Source organism: Acartia tonsa, chromosome 9, assembly GCF_053477335.1.
Source record: "Acartia tonsa isolate MP-2025a chromosome 9, ASM5347733v1, whole genome shotgun sequence".
Lineage (NCBI taxonomy): Eukaryota > Metazoa > Arthropoda > Copepoda > Calanoida > Acartiidae > Acartia > Acartia tonsa.
This window is the reverse complement of record NC_137268.1, coordinates 16,302,574-16,315,210: the sequence shown is the minus strand read 5'-3', so window position 1 is coordinate 16,315,210 and position 12,637 is coordinate 16,302,574. Positions and strand designations below refer to the sequence as shown.

At 36.9% G+C, this 12,637-nt stretch overlaps 1 protein-coding gene across 2 annotated transcripts in view; it reads left to right on the top strand.

The window, feature by feature from the left end:
- Positions 1 to 11,587, top strand: part of Pyroxd1 (pyridine nucleotide-disulfide oxidoreductase domain 1) — a 418,591-nt gene extending 407,004 nt beyond the window's left edge. For both annotated transcript variants that reach the window (XM_080171154.1, XM_080171153.1), the window contains 3 exons: positions 10,502 to 10,571; positions 10,925 to 10,969; positions 11,286 to 11,587. In XM_080171154.1, coding sequence (XP_080027280.1) covers positions 10,502 to 10,571; positions 10,925 to 10,969; positions 11,286 to 11,341 — 171 coding nt within the window. In that variant the 3' untranslated portion in view covers positions 11,342 to 11,587. The remainder of the gene's footprint in view (positions 1 to 10,501; positions 10,572 to 10,924; positions 10,970 to 11,285) is intronic.
- The last annotated feature ends 1,050 nt before the right edge of the window (positions 11,588 to 12,637 follow it).

Below are 12,637 nucleotides of genomic sequence, written 5' to 3'. Positions count from 1 at the left end.
GTCTGTCCGTCTGTCTGTCCGTCTGTCAGTCCCTTAAGATCTCGGTAACCACTGGACCGATTATATTCTACTATTCAGGGAATATACCTACTGGTCCTGTGGTGGTTTTAGGCTATTTTCTTGGGGGGTGGGATACCCCCAACCCCCCCAAAAACAAAAAAATCCCCCCCCATTTTTTTTTTTGCTGAAGATTTTCTTGGTCCTATTACGAATTTCGCCAAAAAAAAATTTTATCACCTCTTGGGGCAAAGCCCCTGAGGCTAGGGGCGAATCTGCTAGTATAGAATATAGTAAAAGGGCATAATTTTATTTTTAGTATTTGATTATAATACTAAACCTTGTTGTCCTAAGAAACATTACTCCAAAACCCAGATGAATGGGACAATGATATTATACAAAAAAATGGACGTACATACTTTCTAGTAATGAATATAGTATTGTACCCAACTGTTATAGAAATCATTCTGCAAAGTTTGAAATCGATAGGATATTTATAACATGTCTAAATTAAAGAAAATGTCGTCTAACCGTTTGGACGTACGGACAAACCAATCCTTACTATAGAAAAGTTTCGCATTTAAAAAGGAAAATTATAATGAAAATATAATGAATTAATAAAATAAATATAAATAATATAATAACATAATGAAATAAAGAAAAAAAATAAACTAAGAGAATGAAATTTTTTAGTTAAATAGAATATTGAATAAGGATCATATAATGGACAAACAGACAAAGTAAGTTATAGAGCAGACTTTAAGAGAATATGCTATTACTCAAAGATTATCACGAAACCTAAGTCTTTTGAAGCATAATTGAGAGACAGACAAAATAATTTATAGACTGGATATACATATGTCATGGGAATATTCACTAAAAATCTCAACAGTCTATCTTTAACAATAGCAGAGAAAACCACATGCTTAACTTAATGAGAAGAGCAATGACGAAAGGACTAGCCCTAATTGTAGAAAAGTCTCTCTTTTAACAAAAAAAGTATTTTTTTTGGTCTGAAGCTTAAAAATTTCATAAACTGACTAAATTCTCCATTTAAGGGAAGCTTCACATAGGTCATGGGATGGTTTTTTGCTTTTTCATTTTCAGATTTAAGCCCCTAATTGGTTTAGGCTATTTTTCTGCCTCCTTACATTAAAAAGAGCGCAGCTGCAAGTGAATAAGAAAAGAGAAATATAAAAGAAGAATACATATTATCCTATTATATAAAGTAGTAAAACATAAACAAACGTTGGAGTGGACAAACCTAGGAATGGGACAATCGTCGGAGTGGACATTGCTTATGTAAAACGCAGGAGTGTCTTTTATTTTATTTATAAGATAAAAATCTTTCAAAACAAAAAAAAATCTTGAATATCTTTTCTCACAGACTGAAATTTTAAAATCAGTCTAACAGTTTTCCAAAGTAGGTAAGTTCTATCGAAAGGCAAAGGTTTGAAACAGATAGAACATTTCATTAAACTAAAACATATTTTTTTCTCACATTGTTTACAACTGTCAAATAGGTTTTTTTATATGCCTAACCCCTGCAGGGGGCTTATTTGTATATTTATATCTTAACCTAACCTAACCTGTGTAGAAATAACTAAAAAAATGTTGTTGAAACCTAATTTTTAAGATATTATAGACACTTCTGCGTTTTACTTATATAATGTCCACTCCGACATTTGTCCGAAATATCCTGTGTTTGTCCACGTTAGTAAGGCTTTCTGTTCTGAAACTTAAGATCTCAATAACTACTAAACAGATTGGGCTTTCTATTTCAGGTAAGCTTAATATTTGTCTTGTAATGGCTTTAGGCTATTTTATTTTAAGTCGAGGGATGGTTTTAGGCTATTCTATTTTAAGTCCTGGGAAGGCTTTAGGCTTTTATTCATTCCCCTTTGAATACAGAGCCAATAGATGCTGGGGGCGTAGCCGCTAGTCGATATACAAAGTTTTTTTTTGTCTGTAGCAAAGGATCTCGTTTGCTGCTAAACCGATATGATGTATGTCTGTCTGTCTATACCGTAGGATCTTGCTAACCGCTGAGTACTGAGATGATTTTAAGATAGTTTATTTTTTTTCCTTATAATAAAATAACAGGATATTTGTCCATAAAAAGCGAAGCAATATCTTAATTTTTGTTGTTGGAACTGATATTCAGTTGATTATACCAAGGATCTAAAGGAATAAGACAATGGCCGATAAATTTTTATCCATCCCTAATAACGATACACAAAATTGCAACACTACAACCAAAATATGACAAAAGTCCCCAAAGTTTTGAGCCAACGAATAAGAAAACTTCATTATAAAACTTTGGAGACTATTGTAAAAATTGCCTAATGTTTCCTTTATCCCTGAGATTATACAGACTATCCTTAAACTAATATTTACATTAAAGTAACAGGATGTTTATCAGTATCAACTGAACCGATATGCTTCTCCTTTACATTGAAGCTTATTTTACTCGCAGGAAAAGTTTTCATTTTGGGGAGGGGACTAACACTTTCAGCCCCCGGAAGGTATCACTTCCCTTAAATTCTTAACCTTCCCCCTCCCCCCCCTCTCCACCACATCTATTCATTAAAGTACTCCTAGGGTCATCTATGGGATTAGCCGTTAGTGACTTAAAAATAATTCAAGTGCAATGATATATTTACCAAATTAATACGATAATTTTGTATACATTTTTTATGAAAAAAAATTATTTTGCCAAAGGCAGCCAAAAAATAAGCAGCAAATATTTCAAAAATGCTCTGATAATCAGAGATCTACAGGGATAAGATGATTGTCGATAAAATGATATATATACATATATACAGTGTGTTTTTTTATGAGAACTTTTTTGAAAGCAATTTTACCTTACTTATAGTTATTAGAATTTAATGATTAATGGCTTATTCTCTTCTTTTTTATAACCTTTAATAGAAAAGCAAAAAATATTTCAGTTTTTATTCAAAAAGTACAGTAAATTAAAAAATTTAAAACTTAGGTGTCAACATCTAAAAATGGTTTTAGTGCATTTTTCTTATAATCTACCTTTGCAAGAATGGCTGCAAAACGCTTCAAAGTTGAGATATTGAGCTAAAAATTTATATAGATACTACTTGTGACATGTACTAGAACATTTTGAAATTTGAAGGCCATATCTCAACCAGGGAGGGAATACTGGCCCCCCAATGTACTCCCTCCATTCTTGGAAAGGGTAGAAGATTTGAGCATAAGAAAAATGCGCTAAAACCATTTCTCGTATTCATTTGAATCCGGTGGATAGGAACCGGTTCTCATCCATACGAAAAAACTATGTCTAGCATCGTATTATATCCAGCTTTCTACGAATATAGATATGTACAATCATAAGATTAAACCCAGTTTTTTTAGCCGGTGCCTTCTGCACCTCGGGGCTAAAAAAACTAGTTTTAATCTCATAATTGTACTTTCTATATCCGCGGAAAGCCGTTTATAATACGATGCGAGAAATAACTATTTTAGATGTTGACACCCATGTTTTGAAATTTTGAATTTACTGTACTTTTTAAATAAAAACTGAAATATTTTTTTGCTTTTCTGTTAATGGTTATAAAAAACGAAGAGAATAAGCCATTAATCATTAAATTCTGATAACTATAAGTAGGGTAAAATTGCTTTCAAAAATGCTCTCATAAAAAAAAACACTGTATATATATGTATGTTTATATATTAATTATTCCCATTGATGATTCACAAAATTACCCCTTCTTTAGTTTAGAATTAGTGGTTGAAACATTTAGACACTCAACTTAATGAACTAAACAATCACAAAACAATAAAAAGTCCCCAAGGTTGTTAATCTAACGAATAAGAAAACGGTATTATAAAACTTTGGAGACTAGACAGCACTCTTGGATAAGCCAACTTATAACACTTTGGGAACTATCCTAATCCTCCCTGGCGAAATGACAATGAGATTTTTTGGTAAATTTGTGGCAAACTTTATTCTTAATAAATTAGCACTTGGCAAAATTATACTGGAGAGATATTTCATTGAAGAATAAATTTTTTTTTTGCCCAAACTTTTCGTCAGCCAATAATAACAGATAAGTTAAACATTGTAAAAATAATATAGTAACTTAACTCGAGTTGTCAACGGCAGAAATTAGGTCCTGAGATGGTTTTAGGCCTGGAAAGGTTTATAACAATTTTATCTGTATTTCTTAAAATAAATTAACAGAATCTTTGTCTGTATGTATGAATGTCTGTCTGTACCGAAGGATCTTGCTAACCGATGAACCAATATGGTTCTCCTTTACAGTGAAGATTCCTATAGGTCCTGAGATCGTTCTCCTTAATAGGGTAGCTTCTCATAGGTCCTGGGGAGGTTAATAACTATTTTATTTTAATCCTTATAATAAAGTAACAGGATCTTTGTCTGTATGTATGTCTGTCTGTACCTTGCTAACCACTAAACCGACATGGTTCTCCTTTACAGTGAAGCTTCCTATGGGTAATGAGATGGCTTTAGGCCATTTTATTTTTAATCCTTATAAAAAGTAACAGGATCATTGTCTGTATGTATCAAAGAAGATCGCTAACTGCAGAACCAATATGGTTCTCCTTTATAGGGTAGCTTCCAATAGATCCTAGGAAGGTGTATAACTGTTTTGAAGGAGGATATAAGGGGCTATTAAGGGGCGATGGAGAGGCTATGTAGAGGCTATGTTATATAAATTAAGGTAAGGGGCTTTTAAGTGGCGATGGAGGGCTATTAAGGGGCGATGGAGAGGCTATGTTATATAAATTAAGGTAAGGAGCTATTAAGGGGCGATGGAGAGGCTATGTAGCGGCTATGTTATATAAATTGGCATAAGGGGCGATAGAGAGGCTATATAGGGGCTATTTTATATAAATTAAGGTAAAGGACTATTAAGGGGCGATGGAGAGGCTATGTAGGGGCTATGTTATATAAATTAAGGTAAGGGGCTATTAAGGGGCGATGAAGAGGCTATTTAGGGGCTATGTTATATAAAATCGGGTAAGGGGCTATTAAGGGGCGATGGGGAGGCTATGTAGGAGCTATGTTATATAATTAAGGTAAGGGGATATTAAGGGGCGATGGAGAGGCTATGTAGGGGCTATGTTACATAATTAAGGTAAGGGGCTATTAAGGGGCGATGGAGAGGCTATGTAGAGGCTATGTTATATAAATTAAGGTAAGGGGCTATTAAGGGGCGATGGAGAGGCTATGTAGGGGCTATGTTATATAAATTAAGGTAAGGAGCTATTAAGGGGCGATGGAGAGGCTATGTAGGGGCTATGTTATATAAATTAGGGTAAGGGGCTATTCAGGGGCGATGGAGAGGCTATGTAGGGGCTATGTTATATATATTAAGGTAAGGATTATATAAATTAAGGTAAGAGGCTATTAAGGGGCGATGGAGAGGCTATGTAGGGGCTATGCTATATAAATTAAGGTAAGGGGCTATTAAGGGGCGATGGAGAGGCTATGTAGGGCTATGTTATATAAATTAAGGTAAGGGGCTATTAAGGGGCGATGGAGAGGCTATGTAGAGGCTATGTTATATAAATTAAGGTAAGGGGCTATTAAGGGGCGATGGAGAGGCTATGTAGGGGCTATGTTATATAAATTAGGGTAAGGGGCTATTTAGGGGCGATGGAGAGGCTATGTAGGGGCTATGTTATATATATTAAGGTAAGGATTATATAAATTAAGGTAAGAGGCTATTAAGGGGCGATGGAGAGGCTATGTAGGGGCTATGCTATATAAATTAAGGTAAGGGGCTATTAAGGGGCGATGGAGAGGCTATGTAGGGCTATGTTATATAAATTAAGGTAAGGGGCTATTAAGGGGCGATGGAGAGGCTATGTAGGGGCTATGTTATATAAATTAAGGTAAGGAGCTATTAAGGGGCGATGGAGAGGCTATGTAGGGGCTATGTTATATAAATTAGGGTAAGGGGCTATTTAGGGGCGATGGAGAGGCTATGTAGGGGCTATGTTACATAATTAAGGTAAGAGGCTATTATGGGGCGATGGAGAGGCTATGTAGGAGCTTTGTTATATAGATTAAGGTAAGGGGCTATTAAGGGGCGATGGAGAGGCTTTGTAGGGGCTATGTTATATAGATTAGGGTAAGGGGCTATTAAGGGGCGATGGAGAGGCTATATAGGGGCTATGTTATATAAATTAAGGTAAGAGGCTATTAAGGGGCGATTGAGAGGCTATGTAGGGGCTATGTTACATAATTAAGGTAAGGGGCTATTAAGGGGCGATGGAGAGGCTATATAGGAGCTTTGTTATATAAATTTAGGTAAGGGGCTATTAAGGGGCGATGGAGAGGCTATGTAGGGGCAATGTTATATAATTAAATTAAGTGGCTATTAAGGGGCGATAGAGAGGCCATATAGGAGCTTTGTTATATAAATTAAGGTAAGGGGCTATTAAGGGGCGATGGAGGAGCGATGTAGGGGCCATCAAGTTGCAATGTAATATAAATTTGGAGAAGGAGCGATGAAGGGGCGATGTAGGAGCGATGAAGGAGCGATGGAGGAGCGATGGAGGAGCTATGTAGGAGCGATGTAGGGGCCATCAAGTTGCAATGTAATATAAATTTGGAGAAGGAGCGATGAAGGGGCGATGTAGGAGCAATGAAGGAGCGATGTAGGAGCGATGTAGGGGCCATCACAGTACAATTTAATATAAATTTGAAGAAGGAGCGATGAAGGGGCGATGTAGGAGCGATGGAGGGGCGATGTAGGGGCTATGTTATATAAATTAAGGTAAGGGGCGATGGAGAGGCTATGTAGGGGCTATGTTATATAAATTAGGGTAAGGGGCTATTCAGGGGCGATGGAGAGGCTATGTAGGGGCTATGTTATATATATTGAGGTAAGGATTATATAAATTAAGGTAAGAGGCTATTAAGGGGCGATGGAGAGGCTATGTAGGGGCTATGCTATATAAATTAAGGTAAGGGGCTATTAAGGGGCGATGGAGAGGCTATGTAGGGCTATGTTATATAAATTAAGGTAAGGGGCTATTAAGGGGCGATGGAGAGGCTATGTAGGGGCTATGTTATATAAATTAAGGTAAGGAGCTATTAAGGGGCGATGGAGAGGCTATGTAGGGGCTATGTTATATAAATTAGGGTAAGGGGCTATTTAGGGGCGATGGAGAGGCTATGTAGGGGCTATGTTACATAATTAAGGTAAGAGGCTATTATGGGGCGATGGAGAGGCTATGTAGGAGCTTTGTTATATAGATTAAGGTAAGGGGCTATTAAGGGGCGATGGAGAGGCTTTGTAGGGGCTATGTTATATAGATTAGGGTAAGGGGCTATTAAGGGGCGATGGAGAGGCTATATAGGGGCTATGTTATATAAATTAAGGTAAGAGGCTATTAAGGGGCGATTGAGAGGCTATGTAGGGGCTATGTTACATAATTAAGGTAAGGGGCTATTAAGGGGCGATGGAGAGGCTATATAGGAGCTTTGTTATATAAATTTAGGTAAGGGGCTATTAAGGGGCGATGGAGAGGCTATGTAGGGGCAATGTTATATAATTAAATTAAGTGGCTATTAAGGGGCGATAGAGAGGCCATATAGGAGCTTTGTTATATAAATTAAGGTAAGGGGCTATTAAGGGGCGATGGAGGAGCGATGTAGGGGCCATCAAGTTGCAATGTAATATAAATTTGGAGAAGGAGCGATGAAGGGGCGATGTAGGAGCGATGAAGGAGCGATGGAGGAGCGATGGAGGAGCTATGTAGGAGCGATGTAGGGGCCATCAAGTTGCAATGTAATATAAATTTGGAGAAGGAGCGATGAAGGGGCGATGTAGGAGCAATGAAGGAGCGATGTAGGAGCGATGTAGGGGCCATCACAGTACAATTTAATATAAATTTGAAGAAGGAGCGATGAAGGGGCGATGTAGGAGCGATGGAGGGGCGATGTAGGGGCTATGTTATATAAATTAAGGTAAGGGGCGATGGAGAGGCTATGTAGGGGCTATGTTATATAAATTAGGGTAAGGGGCTATTCAGGGGCGATGGAGAGGCTATGTAGGGGCTATGTTATATATATTAAGGTAAGGATTATATAAATTAAGGTAAGAGGCTATTAAGGGGCGATGGAGAGGCTATGTAGGGGCTATGCTATATAAATTAAGGTAAGGGGCTATTAAGGGGCGATGGAGAGGCTATGTAGGGCTATGTTATATAAATTAAGGTAAGGGGCTATTAAGGGGCGATGGAGAGGCTATGTAGGGGCTATGTTATATAAATTAAGGTAAGGAGCTATTAAGGGGCGATGGAGAGGCTATGTAGGGGCTATGTTATATAAATTAGGGTAAGGGGCTATTTAGGGGCGATGGAGAGGCTATGTAGGGGCTATGTTACATAATTAAGGTAAGAGGCTATTATGGGGCGATGGAGAGGCTATGTAGGAGCTTTGTTATATAGATTAAGGTAAGGGGCTATTAAGGGGCGATGGAGAGGCTTTGTAGGGGCTATGTTATATAGATTAGGGTAAGGGGCTATTAAGGGGCGATGGAGAGGCTATATAGGGGCTATGTTATATAAATTAAGGTAAGAGGCTATTAAGGGGCGATTGAGAGGCTATGTAGGGGCTATGTTACATAATTAAGGTAAGGGGCTATTAAGGGGCGATGGAGAGGCTATATAGGAGCTTTGTTATATAAATTTAGGTAAGGGGCTATTAAGGGGCGATGGAGAGGCTATGTAGGGGCAATGTTATATAATTAAATTAAGTGGCTATTAAGGGGCGATAGAGAGGCCATATAGGAGCTTTGTTATATAAATTAAGGTAAGGGGCTATTAAGGGGCGATGGAGGAGCGATGTAGGGGCCATCAAGTTGCAATGTAATATAAATTTGGAGAAGGAGCGATGAAGGGGCGATGTAGGAGCGATGAAGGAGCGATGGAGGAGCGATGGAGGAGCTATGTAGGAGCTATGTAGGAGCGATGTAGGGGCCATCAAGTTGCAATGTAATATAAATTTGGAGAAGGAGCGATGAAGGGGCGATGTAGGAGCAATGAAGGAGCGATGTAGGAGCGATGTAGGGGCCATCACAGTACAATTTAATATAAATTTGGAGAAGGAGCGATGTAGGAGCGATGGAGGGGCGATGTAGGAGCGATGGAGGGGCGATGTAGGAGCCATCAAAGTACAATGTAATATAAATTTGGAGAAGGAGCGATGAAGGAGCAATGGAGGGGCGATGTAGGAGCGATGGAGGGGCAATGGAGGGGCGATGTAGGGGCCATCAAAGTACAATGTAATATAAATTTGGAGAAGGAGCGATGAAGGGGCGATGTAGGAGCGATGAAGGAGCGATGTAGGAGCGATGTAGGGGCCATCACAGTACAATTTAATATAAATTTGGAGAAGGAGCGATGTAGGAGCGATGGAGGGGCGATGTAGGAGCGATGAAGGAGCGATGTAGCAGCGATGTAGGGGCCATCAAGTTGCAATGTAATATAAATTTGGAGAAGGAGCGATGAAGGGGCGATGTAGGAGCGATGAAGGAGCGATGTAGGAGCGATGTAGGGGCCATCACAGTACAATTTAATATAAATTTGGAGAAGGAGCGATGTAGGAGCGATGTAGGGGCCATCACAGTACAATTTAATATAAATTTGGAGAAGGAGCGATGAAGGAGCGATGTAGGAGCGATGTAGGGGCGATGTAGGAGCGATGTAGGGGCCATCAAAGTACAATGTAATATAAATTTGGAGAAGGGGCGATGGAGGAGCGATGTAGGGGCCATCAAGTGGGTTGTTATATAAATTAAGGTAAGGGACTACGGAGGGGCGATGGAGAGGCTATGAAGGAGCCATCATGGGGCTATAGCATAGCCTCTTATCATAAGAGGCGATATTAACGCCCCTTCAAAGGAGCTATTAAGAGGCCATGAAGGAGCTATAGCATAGCCTCTTATCATAAGAGGCGATATGAACGCTCCTTAAAAGGGGCTATCACATCGCTCCATATGATAAGAGGCTATGCTATAGCTCCTTGAAGGAGCTATAGAAAATCATCGCCCCATATGGAGCGATGTCATGGAAAGGACTATACCCCAAAAATTCAGCAGTCTATCCTAAATAACAGCCAAGAAAATTTATTCTCCATCACAGTGTGAAGGATGAATTGACTGACATACATTGCATCGCTTCGCCTCGAAAACTTCCCACAAAGTTTTTTTCGAATACTGATCCCCCCCCCCCCACCCTATTTTGAAGTAAAAATATATGGGTAGCTTTTTCCCTTTATGCTTATGATACATATGATATATAAAATTATATATGATATATAGTTTACAGTTGGTGGTTGAAACGTTTGGACACTACTTTATTGACCATTTAATCAAATCTAGTCCCCAAAGTTATAAAGGCAACGAATAAGAAAACGTTATTATAAAATTTTAGGGACTAGTTTAATAAACAGCCCATTGTCCCCTCCTTCTCTGACTAATATACATATATCTAGGAATATGTAAAGCTGGTGATGCAAAATGGTCGAATGCAAGGAGCAGTTCTTATTGGAGATACAGATCTAGGTAACAGTTTCCAGTATGCCTTTCAAACCGTTTAATATCCGCTGGATTAGAACCCGTTCTCTGTCATACTGAATTTTTGTTATTTAAAAAGGCATACGTTTTCATGAAAACGATTCTTGTTCATTTTACTAACCACGGAAAGCTGTCTATAATAATATAATGCGATAAATAACTATTCCCGTATGGATTTGAATCCTATTAATTTTATCTGGAACCGGTTCTAAGCAAAACTGAAAAATCATGTATCGTAATATTTTAGTTTGACATTACATTGTATAACAAAATTTAAAAATCTGATGTTTTATTTGTCATGCATGCAAAAAAGAAACTTCTTGAAATTTTCTATTTTTTAGAAGAGACTTTTGAGAATCTGATATTAAACCAAATGGATCTCTCAGGAATTGTAGTTTTCAACATTTTTTATTATATTTTTTTTAGCGAAGCCTTTCTACATTTTGAGTCGGTCATCCTGTCCGTTAAATTAGCTATATTAGTTAGTTTAGCCGTATTAAACTTTAATTTAAACGTATGATGGATGATTCCTGTAATAATTAGGTAAAGTTTTAAAATCGTAGGAACTGTATATCCTTTTAATTGTTTACTTATTTTTTATTGTATTATTGGAATATGGATTCATAAAACGATTAGGCAGCAATAAGCGAAGAATCTTTATATCTTGTTTTAATACAGAAAGCTACAATAATATATTTATAGTTTATGGAGAGGATCTATTAGACCCCAACATTGATATTGAAGATTATTTTGACTAAAATTTGTAGACGGTTTCCATTAAAGTGCCTAGTAGAGCACAGAACCCCCCCCCCCAAACACACACACACATTCTTTTTTTGAGCAAAAAGTACCCTTACTCTTTATTTAATTAATTTAAAATAAGGTGTGAGGTATATGCTCACTAGGAACTTTTAGGGAAAGCCCTAATACCAAAGTACATTATTTTTTAAAATGTATTATATTGTGATTTTACAAAGATTATCTAATATATTTTGTTAAACATGTTTTTACTCAAACTTTTTTGGAATAAAGCTATCCTATAATTATGTTCTTCTGTTGTAAATTGATTTTTGGAGCAATGTTAAGCTTAAAATATTACAAATAACAAATTTTATTTCAGTTCCATTGAAAGCAGATGTATACCCTTGACAAATATATATCAGTGCTGTAACTTTTATTTGGTTGAGTTCCTATGTTTAAAATTTACTTAAAGAGTTTCACGTGCAAGTTGAATTTCTCAGGATAGATATATTACTTTTGAAGTGTGATTGATCATCTACGGTAATAATTCTATTATTTATCTAAATTAAAAGTATTTTAGAAATCTGATCCAAATTGGGAATACTCAAGATCAAAATAACAAACTAAATTTCAAAATAATCCTTTCTAGTAAATATTTAGGAATCTGATACTTTTTAATTAGTTAGGTAAGGTTAAGATTGTACTAAAAATTAGATCTTTATACAATATAGAGTATGCACGAATTAGCCAGGGAGTAAGGGAGGGGCCAATGGATCGAATATTTAATTTTTAGGAATCTCAGACTTTGGGTACTGGCTTAAAGGGAATGTGCAAGAATTTAGCAGGTTTTGACTGACTTTGGGTAATAGCGCAGCAAATGCTGCTAACTTGCTGTGTTAGTTTTGAATATAGCAGACGGTTATATTTGTTATGAGATGGCTGGATTTAAAAAAAATTTCTCCAAAAAAATATCATTTCATAGATAAAAACTTTATTGTGATATTTGTGTAATAAACAATCTAAGAACCATTAAATTTATACCTAGTGGCATTTAAACTTTAGGAATATGGGTTGAATGAGTTCCAGGGAGATTTTTCTAGTAATTAATTACAGAATGGTTACATCAGTCTGATGTACAATTAATCTAATTTTCAAATGAATGCTTTTTTTCTTGGATTTCTTTTCTTATTTTATAGTTTTCTAAATTTTATTAATACACCCTTTACAATTTTTTTTCAAAGAAGGTGTATTAACTTTTTTGCTTTTTATTTAAGATAGCTAGCCGGTTCTTTTAGTAAGTAGTAGATGTAAAT